The sequence below is a fragment of the Nelumbo lutea genome, chromosome 5 (genome assembly GCF_056320005.1).
Source record: "Nelumbo lutea isolate HS-2025 chromosome 5, American lotus-T2T, whole genome shotgun sequence".
Taxonomy (NCBI): domain Eukaryota; kingdom Viridiplantae; phylum Streptophyta; class Magnoliopsida; order Proteales; family Nelumbonaceae; genus Nelumbo; species Nelumbo lutea.
The window spans coordinates 77,566,522-77,590,696 of NC_142688.1; the positions used below are offsets into that span (position 1 = coordinate 77,566,522).

The 24,175-nt window shown below is 35.9% G+C and overlaps 1 protein-coding gene across 2 annotated transcripts; it reads left to right on the forward strand.

Annotated features, from left to right (window-relative positions):
• The first annotated feature begins 510 nt into the window (after positions 1-510).
• LOC148852998 (P-loop containing nucleoside triphosphate hydrolases superfamily protein) lies at positions 511-24,175 on the forward strand. Of its 2 annotated transcripts, XM_088947515.1 has the most exons (10): positions 511-1,254; positions 4,164-4,226; positions 4,382-4,459; positions 4,688-4,908; positions 16,382-16,454; positions 16,547-16,831; positions 18,032-18,082; positions 18,776-18,919; positions 21,070-21,120; positions 23,975-24,175. In XM_088947515.1, the coding sequence occupies exons 1-10, from the start codon at positions 1,054-1,056 to the stop codon at positions 24,044-24,046; spliced, it is 1,239 nt and encodes a 412-aa protein (XP_088803641.1). In that variant the 5' UTR covers positions 511-1,053; the 3' UTR covers positions 24,047-24,175. The 2 variants fall into 2 exon arrangements, with proteins under 2 accessions (XP_088803641.1, XP_088803642.1); XM_088947516.1 differs by lacking the exon at positions 18,032-18,082.

Here is a 24,175-nt window from a genome sequence, read left to right on the forward strand (position 1 = left end):
ATTGCACGCCCCCCCGCTAGTTAATGTACATATAGTAAATCTATTCAAAATTAAGGGTGGATTAGAGTTGAGCCAAGCCAATTATTTGGTTATTTGAGCTTGGCTCACCAAAAATCTATGAGGCTCAAGCTCGATTTGAGCTAAAGACTTGAATTCGAATTTGGCTTGGCTCAAAAGCTCATATGTTCAAATTTGGTTGGCTTGAGCTTGAACGTGAGCCAAGTTTCCCATAAAAGTAAAAATTATACATATAAAAAATTATATATTTTTTATTTTATATACAAACATTTAAGAATTATAAAAACTATCATATATATAATAAAAATTATTTATGAATATATATATTTATATATTTATATATTAGGCTTATACTCGACTTAAAGCTCGATTTAGACTTAGCTGAATCAAGCTTTTCTTACTTTCGTTTCCACCCCTACTCAAAATATATATAATAATGCAAATACATAATATCTATCTTTACTATAAGATGAGTACTTTGCCTTGATTTTCATGCAAATTATAAATTTAAAGCCCTTTCTCCCGTTTTGTTAAATCCTAACCTAGTTTCCAGGCCCAAGCCAATCTAAATCCAAGCCCAACCTTTTGGCAAGCTCCCGTTGGGACCCCATAAGTTGCATATCTAATCGAGACAGGATATTTCGAGTTCGGATCTGCTCCTCACTAGCGCGTCTCACACCGACTTCACGGCACGTTTCGGCCGTGGGCACCTGAAACATCTCGGACTTGTAAATATCTAATACATGGAAAGATGTTTCAGATGCACAGATGAAACGTTCTGTGAGGTCGGTGTGCGGCGCGATTTGTTAGGAGGAGATCCGAGCTCGGATATTTCAGTCTGGTGATAGTGCTAGCGATTGATACGCTTTAAGCAACGGATAATTCGTTGTTTTCAATTAAATTTGAAAATACAACTGCGATCATGTGGGTTTCTCTTTGCTGTAGTAAATACAAAAAATATTGAAATCTTTTATGAAATAATTTCTTCTTTGTTGTTGTTCTTCTTTTGGGGGACTTCACGGAAGAGAGGAAGATATGTCTGTAATTGCAGTATCATCTTACGCAGTGTCCATCAAATCATCCTCTATCTTCCATTCCAAGCCTTTCAAATGGAGCTTATTCCTTCAGCAGAGCAATTCTGCTCTCCATTTTAGGCGAAATCCAAGTTTCTCATCTTTAAAAGCATCAGATAACGGATTTGTAGTTGTGGAAGACGATCTGCATGCCTTGTTGGAGGTAATTTCATGATCTGAAGTCTTAAGTGAATGTTTTAAAATGATGGATTCGTTTTGTTCTCAACAGAATTCTCTGCTTATCAACCACGTGTCCTATATTTTGAGCTTCTGAATGCTTTACTGTAACGGGTTTGTTCATATTGTCATTTTTACTCGTCATTCTGCATGCCTTGTTGGAGGTAATTTCATGATCTGAAGTCTTAAGTGAATGCTTTACTGTATGCTCATTGTAGTTGTTCTTCTTATTGTTGTTATTTTGCATTTTAGATTAAATAAAATCTTTCACTGTTTCTCAACCCTGATGAACTATTATCTCTTTATGTGCTGGATGATGAAGCATTTGACGGCCATAAGCAATTGAAAGAAGAACAAGATGGGTGTGGGGTGTGGTCTTTAGCCTTTTGAATTATCTCTATTCTTCTATATTTGAATAAAAGCTAAGAAAGGAAAAAATTATGAATCCCAAGGATTTTTATTAGAAATTTATGTCTAATCCTGGAAAATTCTTATACTATTGTTTGATTATTATGTTAATGATTTTGGAAACACAGTCTCTTAATTTTATTGAGTCCTTGATTAAATATTTCATCATTAATTTATTTACTCTTGGTGCCATCTCTCTATTCAGTGGCAGCTTGTATTATTTCCTCTATTCTGTTAATATTATGAAAATAAATTGCCTATGTCATATTATTATTTTACAAACATAACCTTAGTCTTATTTTTGTTCTAATTATTGTTATCCCTTATTTTTTATTCATTTGTTAAAATTTCCCTGTGAACTATCTTATGTTATTGTTTATAGAACCACTGGGCATTTCTCTTAGTAGTTTATATTTATGGATCAGAGCAAATTATCCAAACATTGCAGTGAAATATATTGGTGCTCAACTGTTCCCCTGCTGTATCTATAGCACTACTTTACATTTTCTTCACAGTTTGATGTTTGTGTATCGACTAGCCATAAAGACATTGTAGTGAAACATGTTGGTGCTCTACTATGCCTCAAACCAATCTTGCTTCAATTATTACCAGTTAAACATGCCCCTAGTTGCAGAATAATAGGTTGACCATTCTACCACAAATTGTTTTATCTCACTAAACATTTAAACCATTTTACAGTTACATATGGATGATAAGATCAAGAGTGTGCTGGTATGTACAGAATCCGTAACTACATGGCTGCTTTCAGAACATTCCCATTGTCAGATGCTAATTGGCCTTTGGGATAATCTAACTAATAACTAAAGAATGCTTCTAAGTATGCAGGAGAGAACTGAGGGATTATTTTAGCAACTCATGGTTCTTGACCTTCTTAAAGTCTGTGGTTAGTGGTGCATTTAAACATGGCCTAGTTACTATTACTTTGTCATAGTTTTCAAGGCATCTAGACGATTCTGGGTGACACTGGGGCGCCTAGTCGCCTAGTTGCCTAGGTGGTAAAATTTTATAATATAAAAAATCTAACTTTTGGCTAGTTCCCTAGTTTTATATACCATTCAGCATGCATATATTAATTGAAAAAACAGCAATTCTCTTTATTAAGAACATTGAATTTCCTCTAAAAATGTGGCAAATCATCACACCTAAAAGATAAAAATCTTTTACATATATTAATTTCATTATTTTAAAAAATAATACTGCTATAAGAAGGATTTAATAGAGAAATTTCATATCAATTAGCAGCTAAAGAAGGTTAACTTTATATGATAAATATTCAAGATGGAAAGTAAAATAGAAAAAACAAGGATGAAGTTTCTTTTTTTATTTAATTAGAAAGAGAGAATAGAGAAAAACAGAACCTCTTTATAATTCTACTATTTCTTTCTTTCTTTCTTTCTTTCTTTCTTTTTCTCTCCTCAAAACCCTTTGATCTTTTAAATTTCAATAGTAAAACATTAAAACAAATTATATTGATATATATAGCATATAATAAAATGTAGGGAAAATTCCCGGTTAGTACCCTATACTTTGTGCCTAGTGCCACTTTGGTCCCTAAACTTTAAAATGCGACAATTCAGTACCCGAACTTTTAAAATGTGACAACCCAGTACCTGCCATTAATCAGAAGTTAACCTGCCGTTAAGTGACATTTGAAAAGGACACAAATGTCCTTCAAGTGTCATTTAATTTTCTTTATCAACCATCTAAACGTTGACAAAAAATTAACAGTCCCAAATCCTTGCTTCTTCCATTCAAGAAAGTTGGGGTTACGTTTGAGTGGGCATTCTAGTGACCCCAACTTTCTTGAATAGAAGAGGCAAGGATTTGGGACTATTAATTTTTTTGATAAAGAAAAATAGATGACACTTGAAGGGCATTTGTGTCTTTTTAAAATGTCACTTAACAGCTGATTAACAGCTAGTTAACGGCAGGTACTGGATTATCTCATTTTGAAAGTTCGGGTATTGAATTGTCACATTTTAAAGTTCGGAGACCAAAGTGACACTAGACCCAAAGTACAGGGTACTAATTGGGAATTTTCCCTAAAATGTATAAACACATACATTAATAAGATACAACAATATAAATGATATTATAAAAGGTGTCCGCCTTGTCATTTTTGTCACCTAGGTAGGCACTTAGTCACCTAGGTGGGCGCCTAGTCATCTAGAAGGGTGCCTAGTTGCTAAAAGTCAAGGGGTTTGGGCAAGGCACCCAGCCAAGGGCGCCTGGTTGCTTAGGTGACACCTTGACAACTATGCTATTCATGGTTTGCAGTATGCCACTGTTTACTTCAGTTTTTTGTTCTTAATTTTCAAGTATCTTACCATGAAACATGGTTTTTGTTTTTATTTTTCTGCTTGTCACTTGAGAAGTAGCATTGATTATATATCCTTTTCAGTTTTCACTAATTCATGTTTACATTATACTAAATCAACTAAGGCATCCATCTTGTCCATTTTGCAGATTCTGCCACAAGATTTACATGAGAATCTTTGCAATGAACCCAAACGATCTCAACTTTTAGAGGTGATTCTACAGGGAAATTCTCATCACTTAGTTTTCTGTAAAATCCCTGCAGTGCTGCATCACTATAGAGTTTAATGTCCTCTAACATCATCTATGCCACTCAGAAAAATGACGAGTTGTTTACTACACATAAGTAACCTTCTGCTTATCAATAGGTTATATTGGATTTGGGTCGCTTGCCAGAAGCACGTTACTTGGGTGAATGTGGTGGGCAATATTTAAGGAGTACAGAGGTAAAGGTCTGAACTCACGTGGCAAATACATTTATTTGTTTCTCCTTTTTATTGTTAAACCTTTATAAATAAGTCAGGAACTCTAAGTCATTCATTTCTCCCTCAATTGAATCTACCATTATGTTTTTTATTTTTTTCTTTATTTCCTTTTATGTACCCTCATGTCAACTTCTGAATTATTTTCGTTCCACAGATCTTATTACTTAACCATAATATCTTTTAGCTTAGGTATCAATGCAAGAATTAGAAGAAGCTCAAAATGCTGTTGGAGAATTTGGAGGGGACAACAGAGCTGGCATTGAGGGTACCCTGCACAGGATCTCTGCAATTAGAAGCCGGAAAGGGTTGATTGTAGGTTTGACATGCAGAGTCGGACGGGCAGTTAGTGGTCATATCAACATGGTTCGCGATCTTCTTCAATATAGGGAAAGCATCTTATTTCTTGGGCGGTGAGTATTCTTATATTCACACTGAACAAAAGTCTCATAATAGAAAAAAGTGCCATGATTAAAATGTTTTTGCAGAAAATACCAATGCTACTAAGAAATAAACTCATCTAACTCCCTAATGTGTTAATTTCATTTTTGTTCCATATATGCACTGTTCTTTCTTTATCTTTTTTTTCCTCCATCTTTGTCCACTTGATCCTTTTCTTATTTTGTTTTGTTTTGTTTTTTTTTTTCATTTTTGATTTGGGTGTGGGGGTGTAATCACAGGTTGTTCCTGATCCCTACCTAGAAGAGAAACTTGAGACTTATGTAAGAAACATACCAACACCTTCAGATGCCTCATGTCAAGAACATGTTTTCATGCATTAACTGGACTAGGGATCTCATCACAAGACTGAGTCAAAAACCAAATTTAACGTCTATTTGAAGTTTTATTTGCATTGAGAAGCTTCTAACAGTTAGAAAATTTATTGAGGGTATCCTGGTGCATAAGGCTCCTGCAAATGCAGGGCCTTGGGAGAGACAGATGATACAGCTTTACCCCTGTAGATACACTGAAAGGCTGTTTCCAAGATTTGAGCCTTGGTCACATTGGAGTAACCCAACCTTTGCGCCAAGGCCCACCTTCTCTTAGAAGATTTATGAGGGTTAACTATTTTTTTCTAAAGCACTTAATGCTTTGTAACCTTTGTTTTCTATCATCAATAACTGAAAACTTTATTGATTGAAGTAAAGAATGATATTAATTGATTAAAATAAAACTTTGTAGCCTTTGTTTATATGATGATTAATTCATAGATGCATGCTACTTATGTAAAGTTATAGTTCTTTTGTGCATGGTTCTATACTTTATCTCATCCTAGTTCATGCTTTTTCTTGGAAGAACGAGATCTCATTTGGGTTAAGCCTGATACCTCAAGGCTTAGACCTTGTGCACTGAAAGATCCTAGTGCCTTGCCTCATTCCTCAATGTATTTTGAAGAGAAAATCTGATGTCAGATTTAATGGAGAAAAAAACAAACTCACTATCCTTAATACTTAGGGGCCATTTTATAACAATTGAAGTGTCTGAACTAAAAGGCTTACTGCTTTGTCTTTCGGTGGACAGAGTAGTTATATAATAAAAGATATGTGAAGTTGTTTTAATTGATAAAACTATTGAAGGCTTAAATGTGAAATTAAGTTAATGGACAAATACCTTAGAAACAAGAGGTTTTAAAATAAGTATGATTAAAACAGTATATATGCTATAAAAGTTTAATGATAATAGGAGTGCAAATCAGGGTACACTTAGGATTGAAGTCCAAGAGCTAACTCAATGTGACCTACCTTGGTTTGATAATTCATAACAAGGGAGAGATTGAGGAGGATGTCTTCCATAGAATTAGAGCAGGATGGGCAAAATGGAGTGGTGCATCTAGAGTCTTATGTATTGGTGAATACCACTTAGATTGAAAGGAAAATTCAATAAAACAATTGTAAAACCAGCTATGCTGTATGGAGCAAAGTGTTGAGCAGTCAAAATACAACATGTCCAAAAAATGGGTGTGGTAGAAATGCGTATGTTGAGATGGATGAGTGGAAAGATTAGAAAGGATAGAACCAGAAGAAGTCATTTGAAGGAACTGGAAGTAGCTCCAATAATGAGAGAAAGTAGACTAAGATGGCTTTATCATGGGAGAGCACCTACAGCACCCGTAAGAAGCAATATGTTACAAGTGTAGAGACAAAGAAGCAATATGTCACCTTGACAACTATGGTTAGGATACAGCTTAGATGATGATGATGATTATGATGATAGGTATAGTAATCAAATAAACATTACATTCAATCATTGCAGAGCTGAGTACCCACTTATGGCTTGTCCACTAAAATCAATGCATTAAGTCATTCAGTTCACCCACTTCAGCTATTATCTAATGGCCCCTTATACATTGACTGGAATCCTTTAATTCTTTTAAGACACAATCAGACAATATGTGTCCATGAGCCATCTTATTTGTAGCTTTGAGTGTTAGAGTATAGTTATAACATTAGCATCATATAAAATGCTTCCAATTTATTCTACTCTCATGTATCTTTTTCCTATATTTTACTTTTCTAATTAATAGGGTTTTGTCCAGTCTTTCATTTATAAGTTCAGTAAGGGTGAGAAGCTGAAGGATTTCTATTTATCTATAACTCATGATGTCTTTGTATTAGAAGACAAGATTGAATATTCATCTTCATTTATGAATATTCTCCAATATCTTCTCTACAGTTTTTCTTTTCTTTTCATTTTTTCATTGGATGAATTGCTTTCACTTTCATTGCTGTGGTTCCAGAAATCAACATTAGTCTTCTTAATCTTAATGGTATCATCCATCTGATATCCATGTAGTAAGAACACAATAATTGCTGTCCTTTATTCCAACTTACCTATTAATATCCCTTGTATAGTTTTTTAAAATTAATAATTATTTTTTCTAAATTTTTATAAAACTTGTATATATACATATTTTTTTTTCACCTCCTGTTTATGTACCGGTCTTTGCATGTGCCCTAGATGTATATGGCCTAACTAGTAATCTATGAGAAAACTAAATATTGTCCATGCCTAATTTTTCTTTAGTTTTAGTAGGTTAGTGTTACATCTGAATCTCTAATTTTGTGCAGTGCAAAATTTTTTGTAGGATTCCCCCTCATTTTCTTATTTCGCTGTCCTTTTATTACAGGACACCATTCATCAATTTAGTTAAGTGTCAACTCTCAAGTTTCATTTTCATATGTTCAATAGATAGGGAATTCTTGGTGTTTTCCATCCCGAAGTTGTTCACTTACAAATTATTCTTTTGTCTTACTTTTGGACTAAATGGAGTTTTTGAAGTTCTTAATTTTTACAGTCTCAATATTAGATGACCTGTTTGATAAAATTTCCCAGCTAGTCCTGCATCATTGACACCTCATATTGATCCTAGGCACAAAATCCTGCCCTAATTGGAGAATTCTTTATGTGCATTACCAATAATGAGGGGCCTTAGAGGTGGAGGAATTATTCTGATGATGATATGGAAAATCAATGAAAGAGTGCAACATAGGCATGAATTCTAAGATCATTGTTTAGGTAATAGAAGTAAAAGTGCTTCAAGGTGCTTTAATATCTATAATACCCGGATACCTGTAGAAGGGTGCCATACTATGTTGGATACTTCAATCTTTAGTGTAAATTTCATGTCCAATACCTTTGTAGAGAGATTGGGCCAAATGGGCCCTAGTATCTGTTTTATGTTTAAGCCTAGTTACTATTTGTTTTGTATGTTAATGTGCCTGTTAATCTCTTTTATAAATTCTTTAAGTTCTTGCTTAGCTGGCCTCCCACTTAAGGGTAGACTTGTAATTAGCCTAGTTAATGAAGATTAATAAAAGATTAGTGAAGGGAGAGAGGAGGTTATCGAAATCTCTTCTCCTTCTTCTTCTTCTTGTTCTCCATCTTCTTCTTTTGTTTTGCTGTATTCCTCTTTTCTCTCTCATTCTTTTCTGTTTTAATCAAATTCTTTATATCAGATTTGAAGGTCAGATTTGCATCTTGGTATCAGAGAAGGTTTTCCACTTTTCTTTTTCCCTTCTTTCTTTTTTCTCATACACCTTTCGATTAGAAGACCAGAAGAGCGTATGGAGAGATAAGTTCTTGATAAATCAGAGTACCATTTTCCTAGTTGGTAGAGGGTTTGAAGAGTTAGAATCTGGTCAAAATTTGCCAAGAAGTGAAGCTGTAATTTTTCTGCCCAAAGCCCTAGCTGACTAGAGAGTTTTCTAGTTATAGGTCAAGGAGAAGGATTGGGTGTGGTGCTCAGGGCTTGGGAGGTATATTTTGACCCTTAGAAGTGTGTGGTTGAGATTTGAAGGAGGTTGGGAAGCTCTGGTAGGAGTGGCTACCTCTTCTCTCTTCCTCCTCGACAACTAGATGCAATGAAACCCTAGTTTTCAAGTCTCTGAGTACTGTACTGACCTCAGTTAGTGAAGGGATGGGAGATCCATCATATGGATGGCCGAACCCTATAGGAAGGTTGGGTGAAATTTCAAAAATTTCTTTACTCCCATCTGGGAATCCTATTCCCAATTTAGAAAATTGCATTTTCAAGGTTCGTTCTTGTAACCAAACCGGACCAAATCTAAAACCAAAATAAGGGAGGGATATACCTGATACGGAATCTGCGCAAGAATGCTCCTCCCAACATAGGTGTTCACTCCCAAAGAGAGTACCAAATCCTCCCTCCACTGAAGATGACACAACTTAGGGTGAGGCAGGATCAACAGGTAGTTCTTCACCAAGAACTAGTGATTCTTCAGCAAGAATCGAATGGGACAATATGCACATCTTCTAAGTTGTTTCTTCTGGCAAGAAACAATATCAAGATCAAATCTTGATCCAATCCAAGAACTGGAGATCGAACAGGGTGGGGCGGCAAGAGCAAGAAGAAAAAGAGCAGAAGGCAAGAGCGGTCTAACTGTGTTGTCTTCTCTCTGTATTCAGTGAATGTGTCTTTGGAGGTTCGCCCTGCTCTCTTATTTATAGCCTTAAAGAGAAAATTTCCTAATACCATTAGGAGTTTCCTAATCCAAATCTTTTATTTGGATCTGGATTCTTTAAGTGATAAGGATAATCCCTTATCTTATCTGTAGATAAAGATCAGCTTTCCTAATCAAATTAGGAGTTCCTTTGATCCAAATCTTTATTTGGATCTGAACTCTTTAAGTGGATAAGGATAATCCCTTATCTTATCTGCTGATCCAAATCCCAGATCCGCTCCTATTTAATTAATCTAATTAACCCAGTTCGAAATGGGATTTTAGGCCCATTAAGCTTTCAGGCTCACTTCCACTTTAATGCTGGCTATCTTGGCACTCTTTATATGGTGTGGGACCCTATCATTGATCTACACATCAGCCACATGGGTTCATCCTAGCCTCTGTTACAAGGCCTGACCGAATTCACTGCTGAATACAGTGAACCCCTGAGTCCATCACTATGGGCTCTTAATAGGCCCAACATTTACACTAAATGGTCCTTGGGTCCAACCATCTTATGAAGGCCCAAGGACTGTGGGCAGATGCAAGATCAGCCCATCAGGTATAACCCTCAATGGTCTTACACTTCACCTCTCAACCCATAACTATCAAACACTGCCCAACAAGAGAGGACATCTCCCTCGGCTGCAAGGTGCAGTGCTGCACTCTCTACTCACATGGATCCTAGGAATTAAAACCTTTTGCAAACATTTTGAAACCATAATCTATATATGTATATCTCTATATAAATATATTTTGCAAAATAAATTTCAATTGTTGAAATCAATTGACGGTAGTTTAGGTTTCCATCAGAGAGAGTGCATCACCGACCATTCACTTTGTCCGACAAAGGGGTTGATCCTGTCACTATGATCACCCACTCAGATGAATTCTCAGACTGTTCCAACATACCCGGGTTTTGACCCCCTCTAAGGATCTTAGTGATTGGCATATCAAAGACAGCCCAATCCGACACCTAGTGAAGTATCATAATCGAGTCTAGGGGTCAAGTGTAACATTCCAGTTTTGCCCATCTATCTCCAAGGTCCAGGGCAATATTGGAATTTTGGTCCGGTTCAGGGTTTCAAGAAAACCCACACTGCATGTACCTCAGGTCTCACCCTAGCAACTGAGACAAGCCACCCTAACCAACTTGGCGGTACATCAGTGTCAGCCTTGGCAGGATAAATCTCCCTAAATCTATCCAACGACTGTGAAGATTCTAAACTAACACGAGTCTCATATGTGTCTAGTTTAAGGGTATTACACAGAAACACACCATAATATCATGAATCAAATATGTACTTTATTCATTTACAATAAATGTCATAATGTACATCATGTTGATTGGAGCTAAGGGCATACATTGTCTAATAGTTAGGTCTATAAAGACTGAAAAACTAGTTTTTTTTTTTAAATTTTTGTTTGATCAATGGAGCAATACGGAAGTGAAATGAAGCAGATGTCGGTATGCAGGGTTAGTTCGATAGATTCCCTTTTGACTGGAGTGACCACAATTAAACTAGATGGAACCAATTATCTAGCTTGGGCACAGTCTATAAGGATTTATGTTTGCAGTAGAGGTAAACTAGGGTATCTCACAAGTAGTAAGGTGAAACCTACAGAGGCGGACCTTACATTTGAGAAATGGATGCATGAGAACTACACAGTGATTGGATGGTTGGTTAACTCTATGCAGCCCCATGTAAGTCAGCATTACCTCTGGATGACTTCAACCAAGGAGATTTTGGACAATGTTACAAAAACATATTCACAGAAGTTAAATGTTGTTATAGCCTATAAGTTGAAGAGTGATGTAAACAATCTGAGATTGGGGGGAGAAAAGTGTAGCTGTTTACTACTCCATGTTGAAGTCACTATGGTAGGAAATTGATGTTATGGAGACGGTGGTATGGGAGAGTACTAAGGATGCAGAGACCTTTAGAAAACTGGTGGAACGAAACAAGGTATTTGAGTTTCTTACAGGACTCAACCTTGGGTTCGACATTACTAGGCAAAACATTCTGGCCAAAGGTGAGGTCACCCTTGCTCAAGCATATGTTATGGTAAGTAGTGAAGAGAGTAGGCGGCAAGTACAGTTATAGGGACCACCTACAGAACACTTTGCACATGCTGGAATAAAGCTGAAGGGCCAATTGAAAAGAAAGAAGTGATATATGAATACTGCAAGAAACTGAGGCATACTAAGGATACATGTTGGAAACTTCATCCAGATCTTCTCCTGGATAGGTTTTGGAACAACAACAATAACAACAATTTTAAGAAGAATGGTCAGACTAAGAAGCCTAAGAATGCTAATGTTGTCATAGTCTCAACAATAAAGGAAGGGTTTGAAGAGTATGGGAGATTACTTAGCCACTTGGAGACCACTGTCTCAACATCCAACCCCTTAGGCAACATCTCACCATCCACATTTGCTCACTCAGGTACTCGTGCTTTTGCAAATCATACTACTGTTTCAGGTAATCATAAAATCCCTTGGATTATTGATTCTAGTGCATCAGACCATATGACCACTGGACCAGTTTATCTAACCTCTTTTGTTCATATCAGCTCCTCTCCAGTAGAGAGAAGATATCCCTTGCTAATGGGTCTCTTGCTCCCATCTCTGGAAATGGGGATATCAAGGCCCTTGACACTCGTCTTATCTTCTATTCTTCATGTCCCCAAGCTTAATACCAATCTTTTATCTATAAGTAGCTTGACTAAATCCATGAACTATAGCATAACCTTTTTTCCTATTCATTGTGTTTTTCAGGACTTGAAATCTCAGAGGATGATTGGGAGTGGCCATGAGGCGAATGGGATATACTTGCTAGACACACCTGATAGGAGTCTTGGACCACCTAATGGAGTAGACTTGGAATCTCTTTTGTCAGAGTCTATTGATAGTCATGTTATGTCATTTATGGTTTGGTCATTTACCTTTTTCTACTTTGAGTCACTTGTTTCTTGATATGTTTAAGGGAATGTCTTTATCGAGTCTTCATTGTAAGTCATGTGAACTTGCAAAGCATCGTAGATTTCGAGGAGGCATCTTCAATATCACCTTGACTTTAATGGAGCCAATCTCAATTCTTCGGTGTCGAACAAGGAATCAGAGAAATTTTCTTGATGTTACCCCAAATGCACATTTCAAGGGATTCATTTTGAGTTGATGTTTTCGAAGTATTTCGGAGATTCTTCTTAGATTGCCTATATGATGGCTTCTTTTTCTGGTTTTCACAACCATATCATCAACGATCACTCTATAGTGTTATGCAACATGTCATTAAATATGACTGTCATGGCTTGTTGGTAGATTGCCCCTGCATTTTTTAAATCGAAGGGAATTACTGTGTAATAGTATATCCCTTTTGGGGTACAAAAAGCAATCAGCTCTTCATCCTCCGGGGCCATTTTAATTTGATTATAACCCAAAAAGCCATCCATGAAGGATAATGCTTGTTGTAGCATCAACTAATAATTCCGTGATAGGTAGTGGAAATTCATATTTAAGACAAGCTTCATTAAGATCCCTACAATCTATACATATGCATATTTGTCCATTTTTTTTAACAGGAACAATATTAGCCAACTAAATTATATTTAACTTCCTTAATAAAGCCAACATTTATTAATTTATCAACCTCAACCTCAATTTGCATTATAAGCTCAGGCCTAAAGCAGTGTTGAGCTTGTTTTATAGGACATTTATCCTTAGATATTGCTAACCTATGTACAACTATTTTAGGATCAAGTCCTAACATATCCTGATACCCCCAAGCGAACACATCCTTGTATTCTCAGAGTTATACTTCATATGCCTTAAATTCTTCTTCAGTAACTGAAGCACTATCAAAGATGGGCTTGGGGCCTTCAACAGTACCGAGGTTGATTTCACAAAGATTATCTTAAATTTCTTGACCCCCATCTTCAAGCTTTAGTGGAGCTAGCTGAATGTCTCTGATTTCTTTAGCTGCTTGATCCACATCAAGAAGATCAGTTAACTGAGGAGCTTCTTCAAGAGGCTCTACCTGTTCAAAATTTGTAAAATTAAGGTGCATATTTTGATTTTGTGATTCTGTATATCCAGAAGATTCTGGAATAACACTCATGCCTTGACCTTGAAGATCTATATTCTGATTTCCTTAAATGGAGATGTGGTTAACTTCAACCTTGAACTCTCCATCCTTGTCAAGTTTTTAATGATGATTTCTGGTCGCTTTTCTTTTTTTATGATTTTTTTGGGATGGAAATGTGGGTCTGTTGAATACAAAAACTCGCTTCTTTAGCTCATCATCCTTCAAGCCTTTGAGTCGTTTGAGCACAGAAACTCATGGCTTTAATTCACTTAGGCTAAGTATAGCCTTTTCTCAATCTCTAAAGATCGGTGTCTCTGAAGTTGATGTCTCATCACTACATGTAAGATTGTCAATGCCTTTATTTGCAAAAGATAATGGCTTAAATTTGCAAAAGACAATCCTTTTATTCCTTCTATTCCTGTCTTGAAATGAAGTTGACACAATCAATTGAGTTTGAGGAATAGATTGGTCAATCCTCCTCAATGGGAAAGTGTAACTTGTTGTAAGCGTTGACATCACGCTTTGTAATGATGTAAGTCTTTTCCCCCAGCCTTCTTTGATTCTTTGGAATATACCTAAAGATGGCTTTAGGTTTTGAATCAATTTGACAACCTTGTTTCTTTTTTACTTCACTTTGAGGAAGCCTAGTAATCTTGACTTTTGGGGTCACCGACAAAGCCTTATCTATTGCTGACTTTAATTGTGCATTTATTTTGTCTCTCATGGCTTCAGGTGTAGATATATTAGGAGCTTTGTAGAACTTAGCATTTGCATAGTGAACCTCCTTTCCTTAGAATGGGTCAACAACTTTCTTTACCTCTCCATCCCTGCTGAATTTAAAACATTGGTGAAGCGTAGATGGAACTACTCCATATGCATGCATCCAAGAGCATCCTAGAAGGACATTGCATGAGGTACTTGCATCAATGACATGGAATAGAACATCTGAATATAATTCTCCAATCTTAACTTTTAAAGCAATGGTTCCCATTGCTTTTTGCCCTTCTTGATTGAACCCTTGAATAGTGAGATATGAAGGAGATAGTTGGCAGGGTGTCATACCCATAATTAACAAAGTTTTCAAGGGTAGGAGATTTACTGCGAATCCACAATCAAGTAACACTCAGTTAATGGATGTATCCCCTGCTATGCCTGACACATATAATAGACAATTGTGATATTCCATCCCAAGTTGAAGATCTTCATCATCAAAAGAAATGCATGCCATACTTGAGGCACATACATTAGGGGAATTGGGTTGTATTTCAACTTGACTAACTTCATTCCTGAATTGTTTAGGATTTTGTAATGCTTGAATGGGGAAAGATGAAGGGCATCATAAACACTTAAAAATGCAGGGATACATTTTAAGTGAGCCAGAATATCATACTTAATAAGTAATCGGGATTCCCGCACTGCCTTTCGAACATGAGGCTGAAATCTTATTGGTATATCTGTTTTAGGGTCTCTTGCCTTACTTTGTCCATCTACTTTTAATTCCTCCTCATTCTCTTTGGATCCTTCCTCTTCAATTTCCGTTTGCTCATTTGGATCATTGTCATCTTCATTTGCCTTCTTGTTTGAAGATGATTTTTGTGGAGGAACATGACGTCAGCTGTATTGTAGGGTGATTTGGTCTACTTCATTTTCATTCGCATGTATCTCTTCTTATTTGTAAGACACCATATAGCATGGCGTTATTGGGGCTATTTCCACTTTTTCTAAGCCTTCATTGAGTATTTCTTTTGGCATATACTCTTTTAGAGTAATAGGAAATCTCAAGGGCTGCTCATATTCATTCTCTGAAACCATTAGAGTTTTCTTCTTGGATTTTCTTCTTCTTGGAATTTTTTGACCCCTGAACTTAATGCCTGGAGATGGAGAGATTTCTATTTTTAAGGGTTCAATTATCCCTTTCGGCTTTTTGTTGACCACTGTCTTCCAACTTTCTTCCTCTTTTGATGTGGAGAAATCATTGAAACACAAAATGCTTGGCTCATTCATCAATTCATACAATGAGGGACTATTTGAATTTTCTTCTTCTACAAAGGATATATTGTTTGCAGCTACAGTAGTTTCTTTTGTAAGAGATTCTGCTATTTCAATTTCCCCTTTATCTATCATTTTTTGAATGATATCTCTAAGGACAAAACGCTCTTTTAATGGATGACTGACCATTCTATGATAGGGACAATATTTTGGATCTCTTGTCTTATTGACATCACCTGGCCGTTTTGGTTCTAGCAATTTAATAGCTTTTTTGAAAAAGGTCTTCAAAAATCCCTTCTACATCCTCATTGTTGAATGAGTATTTCTTTTCCCTCCTTAAGTGATTTATGGATGGTTCTTCACTTGAGTCAAGAATTGGGTAGTTTCCTAATTCTAATAAAAAGACCAATTACCCAATGTTGTCTTGGGAGGGGTGCACTGGATACAGACCTGACCTTTGGCATCTTTCACATAAAGTGGCTGTGCTCTTAGATTAGAAATAAGGTTGTTCTAAGTAATCAGCGTGCTTGTTTTACAAATATGGATGTTTTTCGTAGAGAAATATTATTATTCAATGTTCACTTCAATTTCCATGCTCTATGATTGTGAATGATCTTTAGCAGATTGCTATTGTAAAGAAGTTTATAATTTTCTTCTTTAATCATTGTTTATCAATTGCTACTTATAACTTTCTGCTCTTTTATTTTTCTATTTGACAATCTCTACTTCCATTACTTGTACGAACTTTAAAATACAAAACATGTACCTGTTATTGTGCACTAAACTGCTTTTGCCTACCACTCAAAAACCTTTTTCCGCAATTTCTTTACTTCTGAATTTGACTGTAATAGGCCTGGGGTAGGCAAGACTACTGTCATGCGGGAAATTGCACGTGCATTAGCAGATGAGCTTCACAAACGAGTGGTGTGTTAAGCATTGGATTATGAATAATCTCCTTTCTTAACTGTTATAAATTTACCAAACACATCATCGAATTGTACGGATGGTTTGGACAGGTAATTGTTGACACTAGCAATGAAATAGGAGGGGATGGTGATGTTCCACATGCTGCAATTGGTGGTGCACGAAGAATGCAGGTTCCAGAACCATCCATGCAACACAAAGTCATGATTGAAGCAGTAGAGAATCACATGCCAGAGGTAATAATTGTTGATGAGATTGGCACTGAGGCAGAGGCACTTGCTTGTCGTTCAATTGCAGAAAGAGGAGTCATGCTCATTGGTACAGCCCATGGGGAGCGACTTGAGAACATAATAAAGAACCATACACTTTGTGATCTGGTTTGTTTATTTTTTCGTTTCTGTCTTCTTTATTTTTTACATTGTTCTCTAAACAATATTTTCTACTCTTTTCTTGCCATGTTTATATTTTATGTTTTTACCTTTTATTTTGGATTCATATACAACATCTGGGCATCATAAAATGAGAGTTCTCCAAGCCCAATTATGAATTTTATTTAGAGATGCTGGTTGACAATATCTCAATGAACCAATTTCCTTTTTTTATCAGCAACAGAAAATTTCATTGATTTAAAAAATTATTTTGTTAAAATACAAAGTGTGCGAAGCACCCTTCTTTTGTCATAGGCTAGGACTAGTTACCTTATCCACAATCAATGAACCAATTGTCTTTCCTGTGAATCTTTATTCACTAATGTTAGGACATAGTAGTTCTGCCCCTGGTTTCAGTGAGCCATGTTGAAAAGTTACTGAATATTTTTCCCATGTCTTTTTGTCCAAAATTTCAGAATTAGTTATGTAAGAATATTTTGGAATAATTAACATAAATTTTGAAACGTTTCAAAATAACCAAAATTTCCATTAACAAGTTTTGGTTTTCAGTTGGTCTTAATGGTCATTCAAGGTATTTATTTTGGATTTTCAACTATCGCATTTGTCCAAGGGGCCAAAATAGCAAAATTTTCGTTCTTTAAAAACCTTAACAAAGGATTAACTTTCATGTATTTGATGTGATAAATATGGATTCCAGTAAGTAGTAACTTAGCCTCAAAAGATAAGGCTAGAAAAGACTGTCCATGTCAACAGTCCTAACTCAGGCATATTTTTAATTACGGGAATTTGTGGACTGTAAATAGTGATCAACCATCATAGTTAAAGCTTGACTGTGTAGGCCCCACATATTGAGTTGCCCAAGTGTCTAGTATTTTTGGTTCATGTCTCATTTATTTTGGTTTAAGCACGACTTATTTATAGTTGTGTCTTTGATTTACAGAAAGAGGGCCAATTTTACCTTTTTGGTTTACTATTTCAATGTAAGGGTATTTTAGGGGACAAAATTAGTAGATTTTAATGTCGCTAATTAGTCTCACTTAAGAAAGGGAGTTACCTTAGAAGTTTTGTAGGCTTTATGGGAAACTATATTCTCCTAAAGTTAGTGTCCAGACTGTTTGTCTTACAAATGTTGTTCTATTATCTGTTTTATTCAATAAAGCTCTGAAGTTATTCTAATTTTCTCTATAGGTGACTGCTATAGGGAGGGTTATCTATCTTAACTTCTGCGTTCTTTTTTTGGTAAATAACTTTTGTGTTCTTAGATTGATTTCTAGTAAGTAGTTCTTTTATAAGTTTTCTGTTTTAGTGAATTTTTTGTTGTTGAGAAGACTTCATGATTCTGCAAACTTATTAACACATAATAATTCACCATTCATTAACATCACTTATATGAAAATACATTATCATGTTATGTGCTCAATTTCAATCTCTGTACCTTATTGTCATGATGTCTCAAACGGACAAATGTGGGTTTCTCGGACTAGTTACATAGACTAATCTGAAATACTAGGTGATTATAAACATCACTGCTATTTCTAGTTCAGTTGAAAAGCCTTCTTATGTGCTTATTTTTTTCTCTACCATGCTTCATGGACCCTTCTAGTGTTTGGGTTCTTTTTCTATTCCAACTATGCATCTGTATTTCTTTCTAGACATGTGCTTCTAGGTGTGAAATTAATATACAGAAATCTAGTCACTGGTCGAAAGCTTCTTGCTTGGATCAGATCTCAGTCCTTTTACTCTGAATAAAGCTTGAATAATGTTTTATCATAAAAGAAAAAATCAAGTTGATTTGGTTCTTATTCTTAACTTTGCTTGCTATAGACTGAGGTGGATTTTCATTGACTTGATAAGACAATTAGATGCTGAATTTAACCTGTTAATTTGGATAACATATAAATTTTGATATTGTTCCTCGTGCAAAATATCCAGATAGGTGGAGTAGAAACTGTTACTCTAGGAGATGAGGAAGCCCGAGCAAGACGTTGCCAGAAAAGCATACTCGAGAGGAAAGCTCCTCCAACATTTCCTTTTCTGATTGAGATGAGGGAAAGGCATTACTGGGTTACTCATCGTGTATGTTGTACAGACTGTTCTTTTCTTTGTTGTTCTCATTTTTTTCCTATCACAAGTCAGAAACTTATGTAAAAACCCATGGAAGCATTCCATGTGACATAACTTCAGCAAAAGAATCAGTTGTCTAAAAGAAACATGTCATCCTCTGAGTCCAACCTGTGTCTATGGCAGACATACTGGAGTTGTTGAAAGGAGCTCTTTTGGGGATGATTTGACCCAATTAGGTTTATGTAATTTACCCATACTTATATGCACCAGTTGATTTGCTTATGTTTAGGTATAGATTGGTTTGTTTGGATCTGATTGGGTTGATTTTGGACTTCAAGATCATTGATATGAACTGAAGCATGATGTTGTCTAACATATATCTGCACCAGTTCCTGTTCCCATCCTAATGTCTACATTCAGAATGATCTATTGCAGTTTCAATAAGCTATTCTTGTGCCTTATTCTTAAGGTTGTGTTTGGTTTGAAAGAAAAGGTAGGAAAAGGAAGGGAAAGGTAGGGAAACCTGTACAAGTTTTATATAGGTTTCCCTACCTTTTCTTTCAAACCAAACACAGCATAAAGGAAAGTTTTCAAATGAAAAAAAGAAAATTAATCAGTTAACTCAAAACATGCATATAAGGGTTCAATAGGCCAAGAGGAGTGCCATAGAGACACTTGGCTAAACAGGGGGTGGGAAGGGCAAATTTCTTTTGGGCTCTTTTGTTATCTGCTTTTTCAGTTTTAACAGGGAGGGTTAAGACTTTTTACCCCTCCATTCTGGTTGTAACTTTCCATCTTATTTCTTAATAAAAGTTACTGTTATTGATAAAAAAAATAAAGGAAAGTTTTCAGTTGTTTACTTCTTCCTTATTCTTGATTAAATTGATTTGATTCTTTCCATGTAATAGACATAGATATAGCAAATAGAATGTACACTATCATGGGATAATGTCACACCTACTGTACATTCTTCAATCACCTAGAAGGGTAATAAATTGATATGTTAATTATATACCATCTTTTAGGGATTTACTACTCAAATCCTGCTTTCTTTTCACTCTGGAAGACCATATTATTTGTTAAAACTTTACTCGTATGCCATCCAGTCTTTGCTTGAAGCTTCAACATATGTCCTTAGTAGTTCCCCTTTGCCTCTGAGAACCATCAACTGGGTCCAAATAAGTTTTTTTAAGCATTAGTGCAGTCCTGGATCATCAATGACTATGACTAGTCTTTGTTAGTCAACTTTCCTCCTTCGTTCACTTATCGAAGTTACCCACCCTTTGGTTGCAAATATATCAATATTGACATGTCATTTTTGAGGTACAACAATCAACCAAAAACAATTTTAATAAATGAAAGTGGCTAATGTACCTTTGAACATTATTTATAATAGTTTTTTTTAGAATGTTCTCTAGCAAATGACATGATCCTTCATTATAGAGATTTTGTTGCATCCACCCCAATTAACCGATACATGGGGAAATTAGAGATCTCGATCTCTGTGGTTTGAGAGCTTTTTCTTGCTGGAATGGATGAAAAGATGTAAATTCAAACGTGTACAGAAAGTAACCTATTAGAGGTTATAGGGATTTGGAGATCCAGAAGTTTCAGTAAAATCCGTTATCAATAGCTGTTTTTCCAAAAAGTCTTTCTGGGACCAGCCACATTGGTGGTTTCAACATAAAGGCCTCCTTGGAACTTGGGTCTGGGAGTACTGAGCAAGACCTATGGTTAAGTTTCACCATAGCAGATGAAAACCCCTGTCAGAAAAAAAAAGGTAAAAGAAACATCAATTTTGAAGTTCACAAGCTACATTAGATAATTGGAATATTACTTTTATCCTCTACTTCTCTTTTACATTCTAACTGTCATTCCTTTTGAAATATAGGCAACAATTCTAGAAATTTGAAATGTATGTAATGTTAAAATAATTGGATAATGTAAAACTACTAAAGGAGTAATTATAAATGCAAAGGTCTACAAATATATAAAATGTTATTTTTGTTCAGTAATTTCTAAACAAGTTAAAAGTGCAGGTTCAGATTCCCTGATAGAGTCTTGATCTTCAATCTGATGTAGAAATATGCTAAAGATGGAGTGCCCTCGATGTGTTAACACTATCTAAATTCATCTAAAATTTTCATTTTATTCTTTTGCAGACAGAAAGAAGTGTGGATATGTTGCTTCATGGTAAAAGACCACTGGTTGAGGTAACTGCACTGGTCGTCAATTTGTCTTTTCAGTGTTTTAAACAGTTTTGTGTTAGCAGCCTTGTTGATTTACCATGCATTTTGATTGAAGGTAGATTCCATTTGTCTTCAATATTTTTTCCAACCATGTCCATGTTCTGTCTTTGAGACCTTTTTGCTATATAATAATAATTGGGTTAGAAACCAATACCTGCTATATATTTCTAATCAAAGGGGTCTATGATTTAACTATTTTTAAAGTGTCTTCAGGTCTTTAGTTCTTTGGTCTCTCATATGTAGGGGTGCTCACGGTTCGGTTTTGTGAACCGAACCGATCTGATCGGTTTTTTGAGTATTCGAACCGAAACCGAACCGATGCAACTGGTTAACCGCAGTTTGGTTTTTCGGTTTTTTATGCACCCAAAATAAAAATAAAAAAAGAGAGGTCGTCGGTCGATCTGGGATTTTTTCCCATTGGGTAAGAAGAAAGATGAGAGATGAGAAACTGAACTCGGAGGCCGTCACTCGGAGCCCGGAGGTCGTCGATCGGAGACTCAGAGGCCGTCGGTTGGTCTGGGGAAGAAGAAAACCAGAGAGATGAGAGGTGGATAACTGAAAGTGAGAGAGAAAGGGAAAGGTTGACTCGAAGAGAGGAAGAATGGAAGATTGGAAAAGGTTTGCAAATACTAGAAGACTAGCTAGCTGTAGCCACTGTAGCTAGCTGTAGGCCTGTAAGCTATAGCTGAGTAGCTATCTATAGCTACTGGCTGAGTAGTAACTAGTCACCAAAAAGGTGAAAACAACAGAAAGTCAGATTTAAAAGAGAAAAAACAAAGAGAAGCGAGAATGCTGAAAAGCCTATTCGGTTTTCAAAAATATAAAAATAAAATATATATTAATATACATATACCGGTCGGTTCGGTTAACCGCCGGTTTTTTAAAGGTTAACCGAAACCGAACCAAAATTGTCGGGTTTTTAAGAATATCAAACCGAAACCAAACTGACCAGTTTGGTTAACCGAGTTTTCGGTTCGGTTTCGGTCGGTTCGGTTCGGTTTTTCGGTTTATTTTGCTCACCCCTACTCATATACCATTTATGTATATCAGCTAAAACAAAAGCAGTCAAAAGAAAAGGTCTAGACAAGAACTTCTCATGTAATTAAAAGAAATAAGAATAAATTATAGACAACTATATTTGGACCAATACAAAATTGGAAGAAAAGTAAAAGGTTAATATTTCCAATAATATTGATTCAATAAATGTAGTAAACATACCAATACTTATAAGTGCAACTTTGGGTGGTTAACTAGTTGACAAATAATAAGACTTATGAAAAATCAAATTGTAGAGGTTTTTCTTATCCTAAACTTTACTCCCGGTGGAGGGGTGCCACCAAAATTTTAATTAATCTGCACCTGGATTGTGGACTTTGGGTGGGGACATTTGTTTACTAGTTAAGGTGAAAAGATGGGCCACAACCAGGAAAGGATTCGCAGAGAAGATAGGGGCTTTTGGGTGAGACAAATAAGGCTCAAGACTGATTCCAGCAATAATGAACAGACTAAAGTGGTAATAATAGCGCTGCCATGTTCCAAAATGCTTTCCTAGGAAAGCATTGCTACCATAACATTTGTCCCGGCAGTGTTGCTTGGACTTTAAACTGTACTATGAATGAAATTTGATGGAGATCCAACATTTGGGTTTCAAATGGAACACTGGTTAGGCATGCTTGAGTTTCATGATGATTAGAAGTCCCAGGTATTTTCTTGGCAGTAGTTCCTTTTTCCTCAAGGATTTAGTGCTGAGTATTCTTTGTTTTTGAATTTGATGCTATTTACTCTTGAATAAAAAAAGTAATTTCTATTGCACATGAATTTCTAAGTATCCTCTCCATTTTTCTTTTGTATTTATCTTTATTACTCTGCAGTGTATACAATCACAGTATAAAAATTTATTTTCCAATATGCTTAGTCAAGTAAACCTAACTACTTGATGCAATTACCATTCAAGTTTAAATTTGTAAAATGCAGTGCTGAAACTTGGATGGGACCAACTTGAACCCCAACCTATTTATTTAACCTTGAGCTTTTCCAAGGGTTGAGCTGGTATTATTTTTGCTGCAAGTTGGCCCTAAACCTGAAAGTTCATTACTGATACTAGGTTAAGTTGGGATTGGGTAGCCTAATCCAACCCAAGCTTGGTCCAACCCTTACCTGCTTGGTGTTAGAAAAGATCTACTGTTTATGTATTTGTAATTCATGTGGAATGTCCAAACACAAACCTGTTGTGACGCAACACATCTGGTCCAGGTTGTGTCCACTCCAGGTTGGGATGGTCTTAGGCTTTTCCATGGTTTCCTAATTGGGTTGTTTAAGAAATAAGCTGTGATCAGACCTAGAATAAGGTCTTAAAAACCTGGTAAACAACCAGAAATCAACCTGGACTAATGCAGAAATAAAGGAGAATAAGAGAAGAAGATGAGAGGAATAGAGTAGAAACTAAGGCTGAAGAGCAGAAGAGATCATACAAACTGATCACGACTACCGCCCTCTTTTATTAGTTTGCAATAGAATGTTAAAATTACAACTTTGACCCTGTTTAAGTAGTAAAACAAAAAAGAAAGAAAAATTCCAATATAACCCTACCGACTAAATACACAAGAATAAAATTTCTAAAAAAGCCTAGTCAAAGTACATGGGTTACATATGTCCATCCTTTAATGGAGAAAATTTCAGCGTGGAAACATTACCATGTGTTTTGGGGCATTTTTGTTGTTAACAAGATTTAGGGTGTAACCACATATAACAGCTATTAATTATGTTATACTCAGGTTCCAGCTTTTGCTAGAATTATAATCAATTTTGCTCTTTGCAGGTTAGGAAGAGGGATGATCAATTCAAGGTTGTAATTGAAAGATGGAAGGCATATGATGGGGACGGAATTTAATGTATAGGGGCTCCAAAGTGGTTAATATCCTCTGTGCTCAAAGCTTGTATACTCCTTGAACAAAAGTAAAAGCAAGAAGAAAATGGAGAGAATTCCAGTATATTCTCTACACCCGAAAAGGTTACAAAA

Excerpts from the sequence above, each read along its gene's own strand:
- LOC148852998 (XM_088947515.1), top strand. The coding sequence starts at position 1,054 with ATGTCTGTAATTGCAGTATCATCTTACGCAGTGTCCATCAAATCATCC. Across the intron at positions 18,920-21,069 it reads ATTACTGGGTTACTCATCGT|ACAGAAAGAAGTGTGGATAT; the intron begins GTATGTTGTACA and ends ATTCTTTTGCAG. Across the intron at positions 21,121-23,974 it reads GTAAAAGACCACTGGTTGAG|GTTAGGAAGAGGGATGATCA; the intron begins GTAACTGCACTG and ends TGCTCTTTGCAG.